The sequence below is a fragment of the Cyphomyrmex costatus genome, unplaced genomic scaffold (assembly GCF_001594065.2).
Source record: "Cyphomyrmex costatus isolate MS0001 unplaced genomic scaffold, Ccosl1.0 scaffold474, whole genome shotgun sequence".
Taxonomy (NCBI): Eukaryota; Metazoa; Arthropoda; class Insecta; order Hymenoptera; family Formicidae; genus Cyphomyrmex; species Cyphomyrmex costatus.
Genome location: NW_017279009.1, coordinates 1,358,850 through 1,384,401, shown reverse-complemented (window position 1 = coordinate 1,384,401; position 25,552 = coordinate 1,358,850). Strand labels below are relative to the sequence as shown.

The following is a 25,552-nucleotide window of genomic DNA, read 5'->3' as shown; positions in this document are numbered from 1 at the left end:
GTCATACCTACAGATGCATAACAAAATTGATGTTATAGGTCTGATACTCTTTCGTGTAACACAATACAAATACTTAACAACAGATATCACATATTTCACCGTTATATAAAAAGAGAAAATTAGTATAGACAAAAATGATGTATTTTTCTTTAAGTAATGTTATACAATTAGATAAAAAGTTGGCATAGCATATATTATATTATTCCTCCGGCCAAGGTTTGCCTATACCCTGTGATGCACCCATCCTGGACGGATCTTGACTTGGATAATGAATGGGGGTAGTTCCTGGAGGAAAAATTGGTGCAGCAGCAGCAGTTGCTATTTGCGGAGGAAACATAAATTGAGGAGCAACTGGTGGTGGTGGAATCATCATTGGTGGTATCATACCAGGAGTAGTTTGCAGATTGAAAAAGTTACTACCCATGCTTTCTGGTGGTGGTGGCGGTGGTGGTAACGCGCCAGGTAATCCTGGGACAGGTTCGAGGATCTCTCTCGTTGCTTCTGCTGCAGACACTGTTTGCCTTCCCTGTGAACGGCCCCATTTTATAGTGAGCCGTCTTCCACCCAATATCAGTTTATTAAAAGTTCTCTCTGCTGCTGCTTCAGCAGCATTTCTCTGTGTATATTGAATGAAAGCACATTGCTGACGCGGTACCATGGTCACTGAGCGGATCTCACCGTATTGATAAAAATGATCACGCAGCTGTTTCTCTGTTAATATGTCACCTAGGTTACCAATATATAATGTTGTAATGGATTTATCCTCAGGAGGGTCTAGCTTAGGCATAGCTGCTGCCCTGCGCATTAGTTTATCTGCCACTGGATCATTGACACCATAATAACGATCCTTTATGTTCTGATCTGCCAATGGGTCATCAGGATCTGTTGGTTTTTCATGTCGATAAGGACATTCCTCGCCTCTTTTACATTCACCCTTTACCCAAAATGAGCAAATGTGTGGCCTGTTTCTCTTATAATAAGGACTCGTCCTAGCCAGTTTCATCAACAGATCACTAGCTGCAGCAGACTTACCAACAGCACCAGCAGGTGTTGTTGGATCAATTTTTCCAATTTCATTGTCTATGTTTTGTACATAGTATTCCTTATTTACATCTGAACGTGGTAAATCATCCTTAATCTTCAAAGCAGCATCGCGAACTTGAATAGGCAAGCCATATTCCAAATCCAATAAACATGTTTGGCAGACATTCTTCAATCGACTGCACGTCTGACAGACTTCAGTTTTCTTAAATCTCATCCTAGCTCCTGGACACCATCTAAATACTGTAAATGGTCGCATACATATCTTGCATTCCTTTCCATATTTCTCCTTGGTCTGTAAATCAAAGTTCAATTCACAATAACAATATTGTTTCAAAAACAAAATATTATATTGTACACACACAACATATAACAAACACGCGCGCGCACGCATGCACTTACATATATTAATATATACATATGCATGAATACATTACAATATACATTTTACTTTAAAAATAAAATTGTTAATTAGTAAATGTCATGCTTGTCACCTACATCTCATCATTTTGTGCATCAGACAATTTATTTTAGTTTTATTTTGTAATAAAAGATAACAATCAAATAAACTTTGTGCCAACCATCCATACTTTTACTTACCATACGAATATATGGATTGTCTCCTAAACACGTCTGACACAATATTGGGAATTCCTATAAAAAAAAAAAACATGACAATGAAGAAAACATGAAATAAAAAATAGCATAATTTTCACAAAACAGACTTGTATCGAAAGCGAAAAATTTTTTTCATGCTTACCGCATCTTCCCAATTTTGTCTATTATATGTATTAGTCGTCTTTGATGTGGCCATTCTTCTTAGTTAATGGCTCCAGTTGATGTGGCCAATGCGTATTAACTTATTTCACTTGTAAGGGACGGTCGGTCACCGCCGCTCTTCATAGTTTAGTTTGCGTATTAAGTCTGTGAGGCGCTGTGAGGCCTTTAAAGCCGTAATCACACAAGCGATTGCGCGATTGTGATTGACGATTGAAGATTATTTCTCAACCAATCGGAACAAAGTAATCGGTGACTGCTTTGCTCCGATTGGTTGAAAAATAATCCTCAATCGTCAATCTCAATCGCTAGTGTGATTACAGCTTAAGGCCTTTAAGATAAGCGGGGAGCACAGACTTTTGCATAACGCATAAACCATATACATAAAGAATTTGATTGGTCCATTTTCTTATGCATGAGTCAATGGACCAATCAAATTCTTTAGGTATATGGTTCATGCGTTATGCAAAAGTGTGCTCCCCGTTTAAAGTTGATTTATACTGGCCGTAATCTGTTAACTTATGCCGTAATTTGTAAAAATTGACCAATCACAGTCGAATGAGAGGGGAATAATCGATTATAATTGGTCAATTTTTACAGATTACAGCATAAGTTAATAGATTACGGCCAGTATAATCCCCAACCCTAACACACATTAGGTCTGTTCTTTATTGCTGAACTTTTGCACCAGTTCACCTTTTTTCCTTTTCCCTTCTCCTGGAGAGAAAAGGAAGAAAGATGAACTAGTGCAAAAGTTCAGCAATAAAGAACAGACCTATTGTAGATCCAGGTGTAATCGTGTAAAAAGGTTGGATTATACTGGCCGTAATCTGTTAACTTATGCTGTAATCTGTAAAAATTGACCAATTATAATCGATTATTCCCCTCTCATTCGACTGTGATGGGTCAATTTTTACAGATTACGGCATAAGTTAACAGTTTACGGCCAGTATAATCCAACTTTAATTCTTCCACCATGGGCCCAGAGCGTATCTAGGCCTGTTCTTTTTGCCTGCACTGTCTGAACTGGTACATACAGTGCAATAAGTTGAAATGAAACAAACGTATATCTGTTTCACTTCAACTTATTGCACTCTGTGTACCAGTTCGGTAAAAAGAACAGGCCTTATATGTATTTCTTCCACCGATAAATCATAAACATCATAAACAAATGGAAAACGAAGAGTTGATACATTTACGTGATCTGAAAGAACAACTTTTAGAAGAGGTTGTTTATTTAAAAGACAAATTGAAGGATCAAGAAGAAAATGGATGTGAAAAATCAACCAATTTCAATACGTAATGAATTTAAATATTAATGCGTAAATTTATTTATTTTATGGCTAAACTAAACTACAATCTATGAATAATTGTAGCAGACTGTTTCCTGACGATGAAGATCATAAACTGTCAGAATCCATGTCTACCAAGTACAAAGCTAAATTATGTAATATTACAGCTAAAGTGATGGGAATAACATTCAAAGATATTGATAGAAAATGGTTACATGATAATGTTTATATATACATAGCTAAAGTAATAACGAAAACAATTTCCATTGATATAGAATTAACAGTGATTTTGAAGGTGCAAAAGGAGAATTTTATAAAATACATCATTTTACAGACAATTATTTCTTTTATTTATTTATTTTTTAATTTATTTTTTCAGAATTTAAATAATGATTTTGAAATCAAGAATTTGAAATATGAGTTTAGTAACAATGTCCATAAATATAATTGTGATAGTTTGGAAATATCTCCTTGGATTGAGGAAATTATAAATAAGAAAAATTTTTCTCTTCTTATGTCTGGTAAATAATCACATACACAATAAGATTATTATAGTAATTATATAAATTATATTATATTAATTAGTAAAGGCTGTGTTTCTTTTTAGGAATTTCTGATTATGAAAAAAATTGTATCCTTAGATCTAAAATTTTACATAGTTCAGAAATACAGAAATATGTAAGTATTGAGCAACATACTCTGGAATATGGAGGTATATCAGGATATTTACATCCCCCTGTAGATACAGAAAAAATCTATATAAAATTTCAATGGACAATTAAATTTTGTGAACAAACATGGCAGTTTAAACATTTCTTTTTTATACAGTCTACAGATATAGGTATAAAAATTTTATCTTATTATTAAATAAAGAGAAACTATAGAAGTGATTTTGATTAAATTTTGATTACTTTTATCAAGAGTTAATATAAATTCAATTATTAAATAGTATCTCCAATATTTTGTTAATATAGACAGAATTATTAATCTTTCATATGTATATTGTTTAATGACACATATACATACATACAATGGATTAGGGACTACAAGTTATATAATAAAATTTTGTAACTTCTGATTAAGTTGATTGCTGAAATTAATTCTGGATTTAATCAAAATTATTCTATAAATGATAAAAAATACTGATAATTGATTTAGAAATGGAATTGATTTAGGAATGGAATTTTCTGAAAAAAATCGTTTTTTATTAAAAAAATTGTGCAAGTATAACTTAACAAAAAACAATCTTATGGAACTATGGAAGAAATTATGCATTGCTATTGATGCTTATGCTGGAAAAAATGCCTGACAAAACTCATTATCTTTAATATAATAAATAAATATATTATTCACTTAACAATAGTCAAGAAGGGGACTTGGTTTACAATATTTCTTAACCACACACATCCTTCCATACCTTATATACGCTCCTCTGCAAATACTACCTCATCCTAAATAACTTATTCGCTTGCCCTTTGGGCCACTAACATATTGTTAGCTTGTCGCATTAACACATTACATTGCATTACGTTACGTTATCACAATTTTACATTATCACTTTATTTTACACTATCTTTACATTATATCTTATCACATTATCCTTAATTATTATTATTACATTATTTTACTTATACTTTATATTATATTACATTACCACAGCCTCTAAATATTACATACAAGTACAACTATATCTATATATAATTGTACCTCATTTCTTTCCTTTCCATCATACCTATATCATGCTACCTATTTGCAACTCCCGCCTATCCTTTAAACCTTTCCACCGCATCCTTATTTTATATAACCTGCCTTGCTCCCGAGTTCCTATTCATTATTTTTATTCACCTTACCCACTTTCCTTTCGTTTCTTTTCTTTATCCTTTTCTTTTAACTATTTCAAAATCTTATCTCTATCCTTCCACAGTTTCCTTATAACTTTACCCTTAGTTTCATCCAACTCCTCACTCCATAACCTCTCTAAAATTCTTCCTTTATCCTCTCCTAAAATTGAACCTCTCCTCCATTTCTTCATATTCTCTTACATAGTGTTCTATATTATCCCTACCTTTTTTACAAAATATACACCTCTTTTCCTCCCCTTCCTCTAGCCAGTATTTGTTCGTCTCTTCCAGATTCCCACATCTTAATTTGGCCAACGCCGTCACCTCGTCGACTCATTATCTTTAATTATGACATATTCATGATTATAATATTAATTATTTATTCTATTACTTGAAAAGTAATTAGATATTTGATTAATACATTTATATATTGTTTTGGATAAACCTTCTCTGCCACCTCCGTTATTGATAAAATTATTTGTGTAAAAATGTATCAAATGAGCCTAATTTTATCAAAATTAAAGGGATTGACTTATCATAAGGTTTATTCATATTTGTTTGTAATAATAAAAACTGAACTTTCTACAATAATTATATCAATAACATATCCATAGAACCAAATATAAAAATGGAATCTGTAACTATAATTAGAAATTGAAAGTAACTAATTAAACTTTTAAAAGCAATGATTAGCTGTAATGAAATATTTTTGAAAATTAATATTTATTACTATTTTTATTGTTAAACTACAAAATTTATAGAAAATAAATGTTTAAACGTAACAATTGTGTCTTAACTATGTGTAATACAAATGCTTATTCTTAACATATATTTTCTTTAAGAACATTTTTCTGTAGTTTTACGATTTCTCCATGCTCTCATATATGTTTTTGGATGAACAGGTAAAAATCCAGCGAGTCCTAATAAATCTGCAACAGGTGTGGACATCTGTACTCCTTTGGCAATCCAATATTGTATTCTTTCAAAATTGAAGGACACTAATTTTTCATTGTACATATTTGGAATAGGATCGTATACACCAACTTGTTCTACTGGTGGTGTCCTTTCTCCTTTTTTGGTCTACAACAAAAATTAATTTATCGATTCTAACTACAGAAGAATTTATCTTTTTCTAGTTCAGATTTTTATACTAAGCTGATTGTACAAGTTGGTGATCTGTGTAGTCCCAAGTCTTATCGATAATGTTGGCCAATAGCAAATTTCTTAAGATTGATCAAATTTGACTTTATTCCTTCTCATTAACTGAGGTAAATAATTCTCTGTAAAATTAACTTGTAGATGCGAAAAAATCGTAGTTACTTGTTTAGGTTAAAACTAGTTAAGACTTAAAACTTCCGACTACCGACTTATTGTAGAATCAGTTTCGAAAGAAAATCATTCCAACTTACATCAATTACAACGATATGAAAAAACGGTCTATTAGCACAACCATATCGAACAAATCGTAATGCCTTACTCATTGGCGAAATATAACCTGTCCCGGATGAACAGTGTAAAGGTAATCGAGGCATATTTGTGTAAGATATAAACTAAAGCTCTTGCCGTCGGGCTGTGTGGTTCCGCAGTGATACGGTTGCTTATGGACTCTTCTTTTTCTTTAATAGCTCCTGCTTCCTAAAATAATAATACAGGAGATCTTGATACGACCAAATCACGTCCTTGGAGACCTAGTACTGGTACTAACCTTACTAACAAACTCAGTCAAAGCTGGTCAAAACACAGTATATACTGGTACATACATACATACATACTCGGGTGAGATTTCCGCAGCCCATGAGGCCTGTTCTTTTTACTGAACCACAGACTTCTATAAATCTGTGTACTGAACTGGTGCATAGAGTGCAATAAGTTGAAGTGAAACAGATATACGTTTATTTCACTTCAACTTATCGCACTGTCTGCACCAGTTCAGACAGTGCAGGCAAAAAGAACAAGCCTATTGTAGGATTCAGTCCGATATTTCATGTGTCGGTCGACAAACTTTTCAAGGACGTTGATTGGCTATAGGACATGTGGTCTGTTTTCTGAAATATCGGCCTCACACTGCATCCGATGTGCGTCGTACGACGACTCTGCAACCAATCAGAAAAATCGTATCATCGATATGAAGCAAAAATTTGTTTTCTGATTGGTTGCAGAGTCGTCGTACGACGAAAATCTGATGCAGTGTGAATCCAGTATTACGGCTTATGGCTCCAGCACACTGGACGCAAAAACGCTTGCTGAGCGGCAAAATGTGACACGGTAGCCAATGAACATGTTAGGAGCTCTAAGCTCATTGGCTACCGCGTCACATTGCCCCGCGGCAAGCGTTTTCCGCGTCAGTGTGCTGGAGCCATTATTGTAGAAGGCCCATGAAACGGAACGCAGCCATCATGTATTGGATATCGATCATGTAACTTTTTTCCTAGGATGAAAAGTGAAAAGTGAAAAATTTCTCCATTAACTTCAATGGCAAAAATTTTCACTTTTTACTTAGGGAAATAGTTTCATGATCAATACCCTGGTATATACTGTGGTCAAAACCATAGTGGAAATAAAATCATGATATAAAAACACAGGTATAAAGGCCGCAGTACACTTTTGCATGACGCATAAAAGAATCAACCAATCGAAATGCTTCTCTTCCGTGAAGTGGGAGGAAAAGAAGGACTCTGATTGGTTCTCTTATCGCACATGAAATGCATAATAGAGCATGAGCATAACATAAAACTGTTGGACCAATAAGCATTCAGCATAAAGTTGTTATATTGATTAACATAAGATGCTCATTGGTCCAGCGGTCTTATGTTATGTTATGCACTATTATGCATTTCATGTTTTGGGTTTAAAGACCGTCATGTTCTCTCTCTCTTTCTCTGTCTCTTTCTCTGGTAATAAATTGAAGGCTGTGGAAAAAGCAAAGATGCCGAGTTCAAAAAGTGCAAGTAACGCGAACAGACTTATTATAAATGTATAGTTCAATCGATTTTGAATAAACGATGGAAAGATTTTGATACGTTTCTCATAAATTGGTATTTCTTAACAAATTCTTTCTGTCATCGCGTGTTCATCGGTTTTGAGTTTATAAGACAATGAAGGATGTAACCGTTATAATTCACTGGAATGTTGAATAATTAAAAGCGACATCCCCGCGAAATATTAAACGAAATTGTTAAAAATCTTGCAGTATCGATTGAGTGTCTGATTGGTTAAGCCAGTGCTTAACGCAAGTATGGCCGCTTTGCCGTCACCTACGCAGGTACGGAATGATTTTCTTGATTTTACGAGAATATAACGTTTATTGTGACTTGCGTTTGTTGCGAGAACTTCCTCTCGTAAAGTTTCGTCATGATTTTTACTAAATTGTCGCAGAACTTAGGCGATACTTCATTACAATACTTTTACCTATCGGGCGGTTTAGGTCGAAACATCCTCCTTCCGATGGCGGAGTATCATTTTATCTGTATCTATTTTGATTGATAAATTTTTACTCGTCTAGGAGGAAGTCCCTGTTCGGTTAATGCACTGTTCCAGATACGCGCGAGTCAGTCTTTCTTTTAACGGTTTGTTTATCTGTTACTGATGAGCATCGATGTTTTTATGTCAACGCTTATTGTACATACGTTGCTTATTTATATTGTTCATATTTACAAATACCTATTTATTAAACGTTATATTGACAGTTTATTTCTATATATTTATTATTTATAATAATCCTTACGACTCGTATGTATAAACATAAAGAATGCATTTGAGTTTGTTGCTTTTACAGGTGGCTGGAAGCCATACTGCGATATATGAAGCTTATTATAATCAGGTATGTCATTATTCATAGGAAAAACATATTTGTAGACATGTTGATAATTGAAGAGCTTCCTGGATAGTCACTGCAACCATCATTTGTATATAATGTTTTGCTAAAAAAAACTACTTGTGCATTATTCCTTGTTTTCTTTAGTTTTAATGAAATTTTAAGTTGGTTTTGATTCTTTGGTTCTTTTAGGAAGCCTTTTAATTATTAATATTTAAATGTACATGTATGTATTCGTGTGCACATGTGCATACGCGCGGACGTGTGTGTGTGTGTGTGTGTGTATATTTTTTTTTGCTCTTAGATTGATCCAAATGGATATGGACGAATTGAAGCAATGGATGCTGCAAGATTTCTTAAGAAATCCCAGTTGAGTGATGTTATTCTGAGTAAAATATGGGATATGGCTGATCCACAATCACGGGGTTCCTTAGATAAATCTGGCCTGTTTGTCGCACTCAAATTATGTGCATTGGCACAAACAGGAAAGGATTTAAATATGTCTAATCTAAGCCTAGAATTGCCACCACCAAAGATGGTAAATTTAAATACAGACACATTTTTGTAATTTAAACAAGCATTACATTGTCTGTTTTCTTTGATATCAGGGAGACATCCCAGTTATTCCACAAAAGACTATCACTAATGCTTTGCCTGTAATAACATCTATCAATAATGGAGATTGGTCAATTAATCCTACAGAACAAACAAAATATGATCAGCTTTTTGAAAGCTTACAGCCATCTAATGGCTATATATCTGGAAATAAAGTTAAAGGTGTTCTTATGGATAGCAAACTTCCCTTGGATACTCTTGGTAAAATCTGGGATTTAGCAGATATGGACAAGGATGGCATGTTGGATAGACACGAATTTGTAGTTGTAAGTATTGTTTTTTGTATATATTATAATAACTTTTGCATAATGAATATTAAATAAAAATAAGCCAAGAAAAGCTCAACACAAGTGAGTGAAAAGCGACTGGTCTTAGTGCCTAATAATATTTTTGCATTTGAATTTTTATAATTTCTGGTTCAAGCAAACTGTACACCAATTATTTGTTGATCTTGAAATAGTTCTAGAATAAAGTTAAAGTATTTAATATTGCAAGTTAAATTGACAAAAAAATTTAATATTATTGATTTTATTGAGTATTTGTAAAACACTAAGAGGAATTTACAGCGAAAAATATCTCAACCAAAATTTGAATCTGGATCTTCCTCGTTTTATTCAGAACCTTTATTTGAATTTGATCAAGGCATGTAATGATATCATTTAATTTAATATTACGCACTCCAGCTTCTTAGTATAAAATTGTGTTTTAAGATTAGCAAATGTATAATTGACATGTAGTTTTCTTAAACTGGAAATTGTAAAAATTTACAAAAACTTAGGCGTTAAGGCTCAGTTTGACTGAATGTGGTTCTCTTCACTCATTTATTTTGTGTAAGTATAGAACGATATTGGTTGAAAAACCAATTTTGGATAACAGTAATATTATGTAGTGTGAAGTATTGAGGAATTATCTTGGATGATATTAAATATTACTTATTTGCTATGAATTTTTACAATACATATTTGTATTAAATGATATTTCCATCTCTTTTTTGCTTAACTTTGTTATTATGTAGGCTATGCATCTTGTATATAAAGCATTGGAAAAATATGCGATACCAAGTGTACTTCCACCAGAATTAATGCCACCTAATAAAAGGAAAGACATTATTATCTCTAAGACTAAGTCTCCTACACTGATAGGCATGGCAGTTACTGCACCATCATTACAATCACAAGCACCACCCTTACCAAATACGCCGACAGTTAGGAGCTTGACTGGATTAGATGCTGTAAAGGTTATATCTTTTGAACTGTAATTTTAGAACTTATTGTATTTCTGCATCCAAAAAATGGCTAAGTTTTTGTACTGTATGTTCTCAGACAAGCGCGCAACATTGGGTAGTTTCAGCCGAAGATCAAATAGCCGCAGAAAAATTATTTTTACAAGCCGACATGGACAGAGATGGATTTGTCTCTGGTTTAGAAATTAAGGACGTCTTCCTACAAAGTGGACTTCCGCATTCGGTACTAGCTCATATATGGTAATATAGTATTTTATTGTGAATAATTTTTAACCAAAAATGAACTATGATGATATTGACAAACACATTTAATGAAATAGGAGTTTATGCGATATTTGTCAAAGTGGAAAATTAAATAAGGAACAATTTGCAATAGCTATGTGGCTTATCAAGCAGAAACTCAACGGTATAGATCCTCCGGCAAGTTTAACTCCTGAAATGATACCACCTTCTATACGGAAAGTTGGAGAAACTATTGTGGTAATTATTAAAATTTTTTTCTGCATTTATGATATACTGTATTAAAAGCTTATTTGAGATTCACGCATTCATGCATAAACACAGACACATTTTATAAATTATCGATGAACAGTTTAATATACATATCTGTACTTATGAAACAACGTTTGTAGTGTTTATTAATGCATCGTGTGTCGCGTTCGTTCCTTAAATGCTTTCCAAAATGTTATGAGAATTACGCTAATTACGACGATAGCGCCCATTAAAATAACATGATGATTCAGCTTGAATTCTATTTCTCCAATTACAATTAGCTTTATTATTCCAATAATTTCGTCATTTTGCCAACAACTATTAATGAAACAAGTTTTCAGATTATTATTATTATTATGTTCTCGTTTGTTAATAAATTTAATTTACCTGTATATATTAGCATCCCCAATCTTCAAAGGTTCAAATAGTATTTGCATTTGAGAATTAATATGAATTCTTCCATTCGATTGGAATTTAATGTGAGATGGAATAATTGTTTTATCATCGATCCGCCAAACAATTGGAACATCTGTATTCAGATTTCTAAAGTAAATTGTAAATTATTCTTGATATTTATCATTATTAATAAAGCAGTTAGAACTTATGTTGTAAGTTTTACCCTGGACAGACAAGTTTGAATTTTTTATCATGTTTTTCATAAACAACACTACGTGCAATTGATGGTAATGGCTCAGGCATTTCTTGAATCATAGAAAATATACCTGCACTATTGTTTGCACTTTCCAGGATATTACCCTTTTCATCGCGCACCTCAAATATGATATTTTTTTGACATTTTTTCTGTTACAAAAATATGTTTTGATTCTCATTAAAATTTCTACTGTATCATATGCTCTATTATATACGGAAAAAAAGTTATTTTCTATTAGATTGCTATGCATTAAGTAATAATAATTTAATTAAAAATAAGCTTGTTAATTTATAAATAAAAATGAAACAATATTTTCTAATAAATCAATTGACATAATAGAAGAAAGGAAAGATTTATCATTTTTTTTCTCTAATATTCTAAATTTACATGATAATGAGAAGTATTGTTTAATATGCATACCTTGCAGTATTGTTTCATAATTTCAGTTCTTTTATTTTTGATAACAGGAATTAGTCGCACTTGTTCTGGAAGAAATCTCGATTTGCACGGTAATTTGTTCTTGAATAGCATTAACGCCATTTGTAATTGAACTTTCAATGTCGTGTTTATTGCTTCTATTTGCGTTGTGTCATTTTGCATTTGATTCCATTCATTAAGTAACTTAAAATTTAGTAAGAATCTTGACGAGGAAAATAAAAAAAGATCTTATTTTTGTTTATTTACCTTTCTTTATATCTCGTTTCATATGCTGTAGTTTATTCATTATTGGTGCATTTTTATTAATGAAAGATTTGTGCTCTAACATTTCTGAAAGAGAAACGGTGCAATAACCGTATCGCAACTTTATCCCGACTGCATCACACGTGGAGCAAGAACTCCACGTTGTCCAAGTGGTATAAACCTTCAACTTGTATGCTGGCACATTTTTTACCAATGCCACTTGCAATGCATAAGATGCTTTATCTGGATATACGTTAACCGTTTCCATATTGCTATCGACATGTAAATAATAAATTGATCCTACAGTATATCCTACTTCACACCAATAAGCTCCTGCTTGCTCCAACTGAGAATCATTAATTATTGTTAATTTATGTAATTATTTACATTAATATTACAAAATTTAATTTTTTAATAATATGTGATTAATTTATATATAAAAATATATCTTTGAGTGATCTTTTGCAGTTGTGTCTCACATACATCGTACTTTCTAAATTTACACCTTAATATTATACATGATGATATATCGGTTATCTGGTGAATTGACAATGCCATTGTGTAGTGTACTTTTAACTTCACTGTTTTTACCATTACTGCTGCTGCTGCTGTTAAAATACCAATCTATTAGAGAAGTTGTATGCATTTCTAACGGCGAGATGCAGATTTGACATTCTAAACTGTAAATCCATTTGTTAAGTTTTATCATAATTTGTTCATGGCTATAATTTTTATGATAATTTTTTTTAATTAATCGCACGTTACGAATGTTCCCTCGAGCGCTATAAGCGCCTTTGGATAAGTAATTCTGTCCTGCTTTATATCTGCGTATATTTCTTTCAGACATTTGTAATAATCTAGCCATTGTTGTTTATATAGCTGTCTTAAGATCTTGTTAGTTTTCGGATATTCATATTCATCGACATTCAAAAGTATTTCATCACCTTGTTATTACAATAACAAATACACGTTTTTATGATCACACGTACGCATACACGCGCATACACACACGCACAAATATTACAAATAATCGACATCTAATGTATATTCAATAATTCACGTGTAATTAAAGCGTTCACTTACTATGCTTGCCATTAAACATTTTATTAATTTTTCTTGGTAGCTCTCTATGATTAGTTAATAAATTTGATCGTAGTAGAGCTAAAGATACATCGTTGAAATAATAGATTAAAATTGGCATTATACATATCTTCATCGTTAACATTGTGTATAGCGTGAAGTATTGCAATATGATGAAATGAACAGCCAATGTAATGTTCTGTTATTTTTCTTTGCATGCTAATGGCCGCGTTTAGAAAAATGTTATATAACATTTAAATTATAAAACACATGTATAATATATATAAAGAAAAAACGATCTAAATCGAGGGGTAATCAGATTTTTTTATAAAATATATTTCTAGGTTACAATGTTAATACAACATAAAAATAAAAAATATATATGAAACATATAAAATAATAAAATCAGAAGACGCGGTAGTGTCTCCGGCCATGTTCAAAAACTGACACTACAAGTCTCTTATAAAAATAATATCGAATGTTTAGGAACTCACGGGTCCTTTTTCAGCGATTCTTATCGATGTTCAATGTCAGAGATGAAAACATAATCTTACGGTCTAAGCAACATGGTGCAATTTGTTTGAAGAAATGGATTCTCCTGTTTTTTGTGTGAATGTGGAAATTGTGTAATAAAATGTCTGAAAACAGGAGCATCTTTATGTATTCATCTAATTCTATTAAGCGCAAGTGTTACAATTACGCTTAATAGAATCTTATCTTCAATAAATTTCTTAAATGTGCATGTGTAAGTTCAGGATCTGTTTTATAAGATGTATATGTTAAAGGCAGTATTATATAATATAAACATGTAAAATTGCTGTCACTATTATATAATAATTTATTTTATAATTTCTGAAAAAGAACTTATAAAATCTGAAAAAATTTAAAATATTTTTCAAACTTTTTACAAATTTAAAATATGAAAAATTATTAAAAATGTGAGATACGAAATTTTTTTAATGTAAAGCATTATTTGTATCTTCTTTCCTTTCCAATATACATGATACACAGATGATATGAATTTTAAACTGAATTAAAAATGTTGTTTCTTCGTATAATAGGAAATATTATAACAATGATCAGATATTGGCTACGTTTACACCGTGCACTTAGTCCGCGACCTATACGATAGGTATCTTTGTTTAACTTATACGTAGGATACGTAGCCATTAACATTTCGAATATGCTTCTACTACAGGAAAACAATAACATATCAGGCTATTCGAATCCAGAGTTGGACATGATAAGTAAAGACATAGCGGAACTTGTGCGTGAAAGACAAAGCATGGAACAGGATATAGCGCAAAAAGAAGCCGATATTAAAATAAAGAATGGAGAAATCAAAAGTCTTCAAAGCGAATTGGATACGCTTGCGGCAACATTGAAACAACTTGGAAATCAGAAGGGTGAGGCGCAGAAGAGATTGAACGACTTAAAAATCCAGGTAAATGAAAATTCGATAATATATCGGCTTGCTTATTGAATGTGCGCGGCACTGCTTTTAGGCATAACTATATGCGGTATACATATATAGTTGTTGTTTGTACATCGCCTTTGTAAAATAAAGCCGATACTTTAAAAAACATTTAATAAGCGTAATAAATATATACCTATATTGCATTTTGAGTATACAGATACTTTTCGTTATGTATGAATAATACGTAAAAATCACAGATATAATAATAAAAGATAAATAGTGATTGTATTTATCATAATCTATTTTTTTTTGCTATTAGTCATTGTATTTTATTTGTGTATTATTTTGAACCACAGTGTACTTAATTTTATACGTAAATGAAATTTGTTTTATATATGAATAAGATTTAATCGTTGTATTTACTGACGTTTATCTTTTGACACATTATTAATAATAAATTCCAAAAAAAATAGGAAGAAGATAGGAATAGAAGAAAATATGATTTATTATTCATTTAGTTATGTTTTTATGTTTTTCTTTATGATTTTATTTTATTATGTTTGACTTATAGAAGACTGAAGTAGATAGAGATTTGAGTGAGGTCGAAGAGAAGATTCAAAAGGAACAGAAGAAGGTACATGATGACAATATTGCTTAAATTGGATCTTTATCTCTATACATTGAAAATTGGTACATATATGTCGCGATAGAAAATAAATTTTTTTTTTTCCCCGGAATATTTTGTTATTTTTCTGTGGTGTGTATGTATGTATGCATGCATGCATGCATGCATGCATGTATGCATGTGTAAGTATGTACTTATGTACATATAAGATGGCGGGCTTTTAAACTGTGTCCGGCAGACAAAAATGTTTCAGATAAAAACGTCTGAAGGGAACAAGTAAAATTAATGTTCGAAAATTCGATTGGATGAGTCATTATCTTTTTTTATTATGTCAAAATGCGCAAAATAAAATTATAAAATATTGTAGATCAAATATAAACTTGGAAAGAAAAGAGCACTAGGAGGAGTTAAGCGCAGGATAACTGTACGCAAACACTGATATACATCAAACAAAACTGTATTATAATAATTATGCTAAAACATTAGCATAATTATTTTAATAAATAAGTTTTGCTTAATATATATCAGCGTTTGTGTGTGTGCGTAAAGTTATCCTGCGCTTAACTCCTAGTGTCCTTTTCTTTCCAAGTTTATATTTGAATTGTACAGGAGGTTTTGTTAGTTAAAAATTATTAAACGTTTTAAAATATTATAGACTATTTATTTTTTGATAATTCTAATATCTACTTTTACATACAGAATAAGCACACACACACACACACACAGATATATAAAAAGATTATATATATCTATTTAAAAAATTAGGATAATTGTTATACTTGACCTTGAAAAATCGATTTTTTTTAAATTTTATTTTACTATTTGTCTCTTTTTAGATCATACGGATAAATATCTGAAACATTTTTGTATGCAGAGTTCAGTTGTTGAGATATTCGGCTCGATTGTTTAAAATAGGACACACTATGTTCACGCGCTTGTGCGTGCGTGCGTGCGTACAATATTGCTAATATCATTTTTAATAGGGGATAAATATCTTTCAAAAATATTTTTATACTAAAGATAAACAAAATCTGCACAATATCTGTTGTATATATTAAATTTTATTTTTATTCAAAACGTATACGATAATGCATTATTGATGCTTCGCTGGCATGCATAATCTGTTGCCTTCTTTTTTGTGATATATAAAATAACTATACATAATTAAATATAATATCAAATCAAATCTAAGGATGTGCAATTTTCAAAACTGTAGGCATATATGTGATGTTCTTTAAATATCGCAACGCAATTTTTATAGTGTATTACAAGGTCGGAACTTAGACCTTTGCACAACGCATAGTGTATAAAGCATAAGAAAATGAACTAATAATTGTTTTATTTCATGGAAAGAAAGGAAACAAAGAATTTTAATTGGTTCATTTTCTTATACATTATGCGTTATGCACTCTGTGTTCTCGTCCATATATTTGTCCAACTGTCTATTTTTATCGTATCAAAAATCTTTGGTAAGTTTAGTGATGCAACGACAGCTTAATAATAAATAATATTAATTTTAGAATTCACAGCAAATATGAAAGCATTTGTTTTTTTTATGTAATAGTAAAAAATATTTAATAAAATTTTCAAATCTCAATTTGTTTTTAACGAAAATAATTCTTTACGAAGTAGAAAATGATATTGTTTTTTTTATTACGCATTAGTTGAATTGTTTATATAGTTTGAAAGAATTAAAGAACAAGTGTCGAATATTAATCGCAGGTGCGATTTCGCGATTAAAACAATCAGTTTACATATCGTACTATGGTTTAAGAAAAAAAAATCGTGACACTTACGATAATCGCAAAATTGTATATCTACAATCAAATCCCATATTTCTGACGTTTTAACTCTATCACTAGTACAAACATAATAACAGATAAAAGTATATTAACTGCTAATATGCAAGTTTATTATATTCTTACTTGAAGTCTACAATAATAAGCAAATTCTTTAAAAATCTATGTTATCTTTTTTTTTCAAGGTCGATAAGCTTCGTCAACAAGCTGAAGAACAAGAATCGGTGCTGCGAAGTCAAGAAGAAGAGTTGAACTTTAAGAGACAAGAACTCGAAGGACTGCGACAAGAGGAGCAGCAATTAGAACAGCAACAGAATAAAAATAGGGACCAACTAAATGAGTTGACGAAGAAGTTGCAAGATACTCAGTTAGAAATTTGTCAAGCGAAGGCTAAGATTACTCATTTACAGGAACAGCAGCGACAAATGAGTGATGCAATTGCACTTTATGATTCTGCACTCGCTGCAGGAGACGTCAATCTTGTACCTGATACTAGTCTACAGTTTATACCCGAGATTGAAGATATAGAGTGCGTATTATATTTTATTTAAAACAAATCATCCTCTTATCAGAATTATGACATTTTTATATGTGTAATTTATATGTATACGTGTAAAAAATAGACATGAAACAACGAAGAGTACAGATGAAGTGAATGAAATGAAAATAGATGCAACTAGGACTGACGCTTTAAACGGATTTGGAGATCAAGATCCTTTTGCATTGAATAAAGCCAAAGAAGCATTTAGCGCACCGTCATCAGATCCGTTTGGAAGCGCGTTTTCTGCGCAGCAATCTAATGTAAGTTTTTTCTACGACCGTGTCTACTTATCTTTCACTCTTTGTTTTCTTTGTCTTTTACATTTTCTCTTATAATATTTTTTCATTATTTTGGAATTGTATTTATGCAATGATATATAGATAAACAAATAGAACAGAAAACATGATTACGCATAAATAAGTCTTTAAGTCATGTTTAAAAAAAGATAATCAAAAATTTAAACCTTTTTATCCGATAATAATATATTACCACGAAAAGTAACTGATATATTATTAATTAAAGGTGCCAGTTCAAAGTGAACATACATAAAGTATATGTAACTTCCGGCCGATTTTCGAATCTCCTCCGCCTTCCACTGTCCCCCTCATTTTATCGCCCCGCGCGCAGATCAAATGTTGCTCGAGCGTCGTGCGAGATGAAAGGGACAGTGGAAGGCGGAGGCGATTCGAAAATCGGCCGGAAGTTACATATACTTTATGTATGTTCACTTTGAACTGGCACCTTTAATTAATAATATATCAGTTACTTTTCGTGATAATATATTATTATCGGATAAAAAAGTTTAAATTTTTGAATATCTTTTTTGAACATGGCTTGATTTATCTTTGTTTCATATTTATTGAATAACAAGAATAAATGATGCATCATATGTATAATGCATGAAACGGAATACACTTAGAAAATGCCGGATTTTAATATTTAACTATAACAATGTAATTTAGGGATGATATTTATTCATAATTTTGTCTTTAATTCTGTGAGCATGGTTACTAATAAAAAAATCATCTCGTAGAATTTTGCAGCAGATCCTTTCACTGCGTTTGATAATACCAATGTGACAGTAAAGCAGGATCCTTTTGATCCATTTGGTAATGGAAAGCAAGCTGAGAATAAAACATCTACAACTTTGGTATGTAAAATTTTATTTATAAACGTTTCGTCAAATCTTCGTATCAGCACATTCGTATGACGCAACCTTATTCTCAATACTTTTCAGTTCGTATTTTTAATTTTTATTCGATGACAGTGACTAATTGTAATGAAGTTGAGAAATAACGTAGAAAAGTCATAATTATTAAATTTAAGAATATGGATATTTGACTGTGCTTAATATATTTTATGCTTTATTAAAACGTTAAATAAAATGCTGATGAGAATGGTTTTCTGTTAAGAACACAAAAGATCCGTTTGGAGAAGATCCATTTGCCAATCTTCATGCTCCTCCTCGTCCTGAGAGCCCTAGTCCTGCTCTTCCGCCAAAGAAAGCCAAGCAACCACCGCCACGTCCAGCTCCACCTCGACCGAGTCAAGCTCCTACTGGACCATTGAGAGCAGCACCTGCACCTCCAACGCCTTCACCAACTCCAGATCCATTTGCGAATGCAAATTCAGATCCATTTAGCGCTCAGCAAACGATTGATAACAATAATAGTTTCACTTCTTCCGGATTCGCTGATTTTACTAATTTTGATTCTAAGGTACGTATTTAATAATATTCTTTATTTTAAGTAGCTTTTGTAACTATTTTGTTTCTTTTGTATTATTTTCTTTTAATGATACATTATTCTTTAATAACACTCAAAATTTGACGTTTTTTACAACACTGGTATGAATAGTCATTTTAATGTTTTTTTTTTGTCTGTATCAATATGTCGGCCAAATTATTATACAATTTTTTGAGAAAAATGTTAAGGATACCAAAAATAATGATTTTGAGGATTTTTAATATAATACCCTTTTTTTCGACAGCAATTTTTTTCAATTTAATTAATGCTATGCAAATAATCTCAATATTTTTAGCTTTAAAATGCAATTTCTATGATTTATCTTTTTCGAGATATAGCAATTTAAAAATAATTTTCTTTTATATGTATATGAAATAGAAAAGGAATTTTGTTCTATTTTAATATTGTATTATATAAGTGCTTTTGTATTAGGTTGTTGGAAAGCTGTTCCAATTCTTTTAATAATAATTTTGGGATGCAATATTTTACTCAAAAAATATGTTATTGAAGCAAATGTATTACTTTATTTATGTAATAACCTTGGCTCAACGTGGAGAATTTGTGAAAATCAATTCTAAACTTTTAAATAGAAATATCTACTTTATTAAATATTTTTATAGTTGTGTGTGTGACGAAGATTTTTTATGAGTTGACAAAGTTTAGCTGTCGGTATCAGCATTATCAAAGGTACCCGACTGACGACTAAAAACTTTTGAATATTGTTTTCAGGGTCATAATTTCGACAGTAAAATCATTAATGGAGAAAAGTGAAGAATTTGTACATATACAACATATACATTGTATCTGAAATTAGATGGAACACCACAGGACAGGTCAAGTGGACTAAATCGAAAAATACTGTTTTCAATTTTGACAATAGTTGACGAGAAATAAATTATTATTAAAGATCGTTGAATGAGCACATATCCACTCGATCTATCTCTAAATACAAACACGCGGCAAAATATAACCGTCCAACGCGGGAAGATATTTTCTTTCGTTGCTTTTTATTGCCATTGTAGTATTTATAACATTGTAGTATTTATAGCATTGTAGTATTTATAACAAATAATTCCCCGTGCGTTTAGCAATTTACGATGCTGACAATAGACTGAGTGGATACATGTTTATAACGAATTAAAATTATCTAAAATATCTAAAGGCTCAGAGAATTAACAATTCAAATAAATATCAGTAACAGCGCAATAAGCCAGGCACAATGTATGTGAGTAAAATAAAACGTTATGTTTGAAAAACTTGCGTTACAAAATTCGAAACGTTTTGATGCACATTGAACCATTGTCAGTGAGTGAAAAACTTACAAGAGTAATTACATGTGTAAACATGAAATTTTGCGTAGATGAAAAATTCTTATAACAATCTTGTCCTTGAATAAGATTCGACAGATGTTTAACGGTCATTTCAACTACATGTTGGTTTCTGCTTATGATGGAAATTTGGAACGACAGTTCATGGTTAAGACGGAATCCTAGAACTTATTTCAAAGAATAAATACGTTGTAAGATAAAGTGATCTGGAAATTTGTTACACAAATATGAATTGGAAGGAAATATAGTTAATGTCAATATAATTAATTTAGTAATTAATTGTTAATTATTACGAAAATTGCAAAACAGAACTTTTCGACCTAGTTGAATCCATTCTGTTCATAAGCGGTATTCTATCTAATATCAGACATCCTGAATATCGAACTTGCCATTAATAAATTATTGCTTATAAAGATACACATGAAAAATCATATATTATGTCAACTGTTCTTACAATAAAGGAGAGAATATGAAAAATTGGATTTAATAAGCCTATTCTGAAATTATGAAAGAACAGTTGACTGCAGTTTGTTGATTTTTTGTGTGTAGGTAAAAAATTTAGGAGAAGAAAGATTAACATTGCATATATCTATAAATTAATAATATACAGCAAAAATGCATTTGAGAGAGAGAGAGAGAGAGAGAGAGAGAGAGAGAGAGAGAGAGAGAGAGAGAATTATACACTTTTTATATGGTATGTTTTAATTTTAGACAATGTCGGTGTGGTGCCATAATTTTTATGACTCGTAATTTAAGAAGTTCTTTATAAAAAGACTTTTTTTGTTTTTAAGGATTTTTTAAAAACATCAATATTTGAAATAATAATATACAAGAAAAATAAGAATGTTTACTTAAAAAATTCAAATCTTTAATAACATATAAGATCATATAAATGTTGTCATATCAAATTTTTTCTTATATAAAAATAAATAATTTAGTGCAAAATTTTTTATTAAAATATTTTATAAAATGGTTTAACATTTTAGATGCCTGCTATATATGATATCTGTATGCACACACACACACACACACACACACATACACACGCGCGCGCGCGTATATATAGCACGCACTATACAGCTATAATTCTTAATTTTCTTAGATTATAATTAATTTGAGAATGTGCTATTTTTGAATGCTGCAAATTTTTTTGTTACGTATATCAATATACAAGTACTAATTGTGTTGTCCTAAATTTTATTTTGTATTTAGGTAGAAGAATTGCTACACAGTTTTAAAGTTTTCCTACTGTTGAGCTGTTTTGGAGCCTACCGTCTGCAAATTAATTCATACATTATCTTTCTTTTTAGGACATTTTAATTTTATTTTGCCTTGTTATGCATGAAAATATTTAATAATCGTTAATTTTAATTTTTTTATGTGTATATATTTAAATTTTTTATGTATATATATTTAAAAAATAGACACTATGACAAGAGGAATTAAGAGGTCACTTATTCTGTTCTTTAAAAATAAATAATTTTCAAAAGTATAAGACGCAATGAAAAGAATAAGAAATATATATATACATATACACACATGTGCGTGCATGTGTGTAATATATGTATATGTATATATAAAGTGTTTCCTAAATAACGGACACTATCATTATATAGCACTATTCCTGATCAAAAATGAAATTGAATTCAAGTTGATAGCACTCTCTTGTCAAAATCTATTAGAATACAACTCGCGATATAAACTTTGAGCAATTATTGTAACAGATTGTTTTAAAGTCTATCATTAAAAAAAGTAGGACTTTTTTAAAATTAGTAACTGTACAATAATTACAATACTATTTAAGATCTTTTTTGGTGAAAAAATCATATACCTAAAATACTCAAGCAGCACGCAAATTAAAAATAAAAATACACTCTTTTAAAAACTGCTCTTGTGTGCGATTTTTAATTCGTACCATGAAACTTTGTAAAGTTCAAACAATTTTCACATATATTTTACAAATTTTTATTTCATAAAAAATCAGTCAAATCGTCTACTTTAAGAAGTTGTAAGTCGTAAATTATTGATTAATAACTGATGAATTACAGTCGATTACTTTTCTCATATTCTACTATGATTACTTTATTATGGATTTACAGATTCTAAAACTTACGGCTCACTTAAAATTTACGGCTTCTTAAAACAAAATTGTTAAAAATTTTTACAAAGTGCCTATTCTTGAAAGACAGAATGTGTGATCTCTGATTTTTTGGCGTAATATATTTTTTTAAAAATGTATGCATACATGCGTGCGTTTGCACGTTCGCAACACACATAATCGAATCGCATTAAGGAGTTATAGGAGTGTAGTGAATTAAAGAATAAAGTACTTTTTAATACTACGTTACATTTTTGTTAAAAAGAATAGATGAACGTTTTTTGTTGGAAAATTATTTTTGATAATAAGATTAAAATGCAAAATATAATGAAATTATTAAAATGATAAACACAGTAATGACGTTCTAAACTAAATAATTAATTATTATTGTAATCCGCGCGTTACATGGTAGCTAAGATTTTAGCTTTGCTAAATTATCTAGAAATAAAAAAGACTTGTGCGTGCGTGCGTGCGTATAACTTTATATTTTTTCAAATCTGATTTAACCGTTGTGGCATGTTCTCATCGATATTCATTTGGTTTATACTTTTTATTTTCTTGTGTTCAAAAAGAATTTTAAAAAACTTTATTTTTCATGAAATTTATTGTCATATAATTAAATATAGGAACTGCGTTTTCTTGAAAAATTTTATTTTTTAAATTTAAATTTTTAACTTGAAAAAAGTATTGTATTTTTATGGCTACCAATTAGTGGCAAATGGAAAAAAATGTTTGTATCTTTGAAATTCTTAAAATCCTATAACCCTTTAATAGATGACGATATATACAAGGTGTCTTATCTTGTCACAGTTTCTTCTCGAAGCTCGAATATCATAAAATTGCAGCACTTTTTTGACAGTTTTGTATGTAAAAATAGTAATTTAGGACCAATCAGCACCCGGAGGACAGTCGGCGGTATCCGCGTTATTTTCTTCTACCTTTTCAGTAAAACAAAATTGACCAGTGACAAAAACCTGCTTCAGCCAGAACCGACGGCTAATCAATCGACTCCACCAAGAGCAACGAGTAAAATCCACGTAACAATGGCGCAACCAAAACTGTCGGACTTTACGGAGGATCCTTTCCGAGACTACCGTTATGAGGACCCTTTCAATATAACGGATCCGTTCGCCGATGAGACAGAGGATTTGAACGCGAACGAGAACAAGGGGACGAACAAAACAGATCCTTTTGGTTTTGAGTCAATTTCTGCATTCTCAAGTAAGAATACTCCGGCTAAAATTTTCGATAATAATTTCTCTAATACCTTTCCGCTCGCTAAAGCGAAAGCCGAGAAGAACAATGCAAACGATACGAATAGCGCGAGCAAGTTCGACGTCGATTTTGGAAAAGCGTTTTCCATTGATAACAAGAACGTTCAGGATGTTGATTTTTCCCAAGCATTTGCTAACGTCAAGTCAAGAACGATTAATCTTGATGAAGCATTTTCAACTAAAGACACAAAAACCACCGCGAAACACGAGTTAAATATAATGCGCATTTCAAAGTCTAATATCACTTATAATGATGAAAAATTGACGAAGAATTTCGGAAAAATATGGAACGGTAATAACATAAGTAATTTATCGGAAGAGGAGCAATTGGCATGGGCAGAAAAGCAGAGTATAAAAGCAGAAGAAGAAAGACTTAGGCGTAAAGAGAAGGAAGACGCCGAACTAGCTCTCGCTCTCGAATTAAGTAAACAGGGGAAATCGGAGAGGGAAAATGTTTAAACTCTAATTAGTGATGCTATTTCCTTTTTTCTCACCGTTTTATTGATATTACTGTTAACTTGTAAATTGTTATGAAAAAATTTTGTATCTCTGACATCGTGCAAGTTTGCATTAGTATAATCACATATAGAAGTGAAATGTAGACACAGATTATCAGATTGACAATAATGTCGGGTATACAGATATTAAGAATAATCGAAAAAGAGAAATTATTATGAATGTTACATATAGATAAATGATTTCCGGTTGAGTGTAACTTTGCAGTTTTATTATATCTTTTAGTATTTTTCAAATTATTTGGAAAAATTAAAAAAAAAACAGTTTCTTTTTATATCTTTATTTTTGTTCTCTTTTCTCTTGATCATGATGATTCACTATTCGCGCACGATTAAACGTGATCCGAGGGTATTAAACGGCTATTCTGAGTTACAACTATAAATGTACGAATGATAATAAAAATAAATATGAAAAGTTCAAGTTGTAAAAGTTATTCGATTAAAAAGCACACAATAACACAGCATCGTTAAACGTATCGTTATTAATATATAAATGCCTATATGTAATAATAATAATCGAATATTACAAGATTTTAACGATATTTAACTCGCTGTTAACTCGGCATATGAGAATCTAAGTCACGAAGTTCACTTCGCGTCAGCCTTTATAATAACTTCATGTGAGAGAGAGAAAGACACACGCACGCGCGCGCGCGCGCACACACACACACACACACACACA

At 31.1% G+C, this 25,552-nt stretch overlaps 4 protein-coding genes across 7 annotated transcripts; 2 read left to right on the top strand and 2 right to left on the bottom strand.

Moving 5' to 3' along the window:
• Positions 1-154: 154 nt before the first annotated feature.
• Positions 155-1,945, bottom strand: LOC108777985 (pre-mRNA-splicing factor RBM22). Its single transcript, XM_018545020.1, has 3 exons — positions 1,802-1,945; positions 1,642-1,695; positions 155-1,336 (listed from the first exon to the last, which is right to left on the bottom strand). Exons 1-3 carry the CDS (start codon positions 1,853-1,855, stop codon positions 200-202), a joined length of 1,245 nt encoding a protein of 414 aa, XP_018400522.1. The 5' UTR covers positions 1,856-1,945; the 3' UTR covers positions 155-199.
• Positions 1,946-2,924: 979 nt separating this feature from the next.
• Positions 2,925-4,697, top strand: LOC108777868 (uncharacterized). Its single transcript, XM_018544851.1, has 6 exons — positions 2,925-3,117; positions 3,195-3,405; positions 3,490-3,631; positions 3,718-3,822; positions 3,939-3,951; positions 4,269-4,697. The coding sequence occupies exons 1-6, from the start codon at positions 2,990-2,992 to the stop codon at positions 4,417-4,419; spliced, it is 750 nt and encodes a 249-aa protein (XP_018400353.1). The 5' UTR covers positions 2,925-2,989; the 3' UTR covers positions 4,420-4,697.
• A 1,049-nt stretch (positions 4,698-5,746) lies between these two features.
• Positions 5,747-6,694, bottom strand: mRpS16 (mitochondrial ribosomal protein S16). Of its 2 annotated transcripts, XM_018545083.1 has the most exons (3): positions 6,657-6,694; positions 6,361-6,586; positions 5,747-6,031 (listed from the first exon to the last, which is right to left on the bottom strand). In XM_018545083.1, the coding sequence occupies exons 2-3, from the start codon at positions 6,481-6,483 to the stop codon at positions 5,789-5,791; spliced, it is 366 nt and encodes a 121-aa protein (XP_018400585.1). In that variant the 5' UTR covers positions 6,484-6,586; positions 6,657-6,694; the 3' UTR covers positions 5,747-5,788. The 2 variants fall into 2 exon arrangements, with proteins under 2 accessions (XP_018400585.1, XP_018400584.1); XM_018545082.1 differs by lacking the exon at positions 6,657-6,694 and having other exon boundaries at positions 6,361-6,644.
• A 1,489-nt stretch (positions 6,695-8,183) lies between these two features.
• Positions 8,184-25,546, top strand: Eps-15 (Epidermal growth factor receptor pathway substrate 15). Of its 3 annotated transcripts, none has more exons than XM_018544877.1 (14): positions 8,184-8,213; positions 8,727-8,771; positions 9,070-9,303; positions 9,374-9,646; positions 10,396-10,617; positions 10,703-10,863; positions 10,944-11,103; positions 14,727-14,972; positions 15,517-15,579; positions 17,555-17,898; positions 17,993-18,170; positions 18,944-19,060; positions 19,323-19,628; positions 24,065-25,546. In XM_018544877.1, the coding sequence occupies exons 1-14, from the start codon at positions 8,187-8,189 to the stop codon at positions 24,812-24,814; spliced, it is 3,126 nt and encodes a 1,041-aa protein (XP_018400379.1). In that variant the 5' UTR covers positions 8,184-8,186; the 3' UTR covers positions 24,815-25,546. The 3 variants fall into 3 exon arrangements, with proteins under 3 accessions (XP_018400379.1, XP_018400381.1, XP_018400380.1); XM_018544879.1 differs by having other exon boundaries at positions 24,028-24,100; XM_018544878.1 differs by lacking the exon at positions 15,517-15,579.
• The last annotated feature ends 6 nt before the right edge of the window (positions 25,547-25,552 follow it).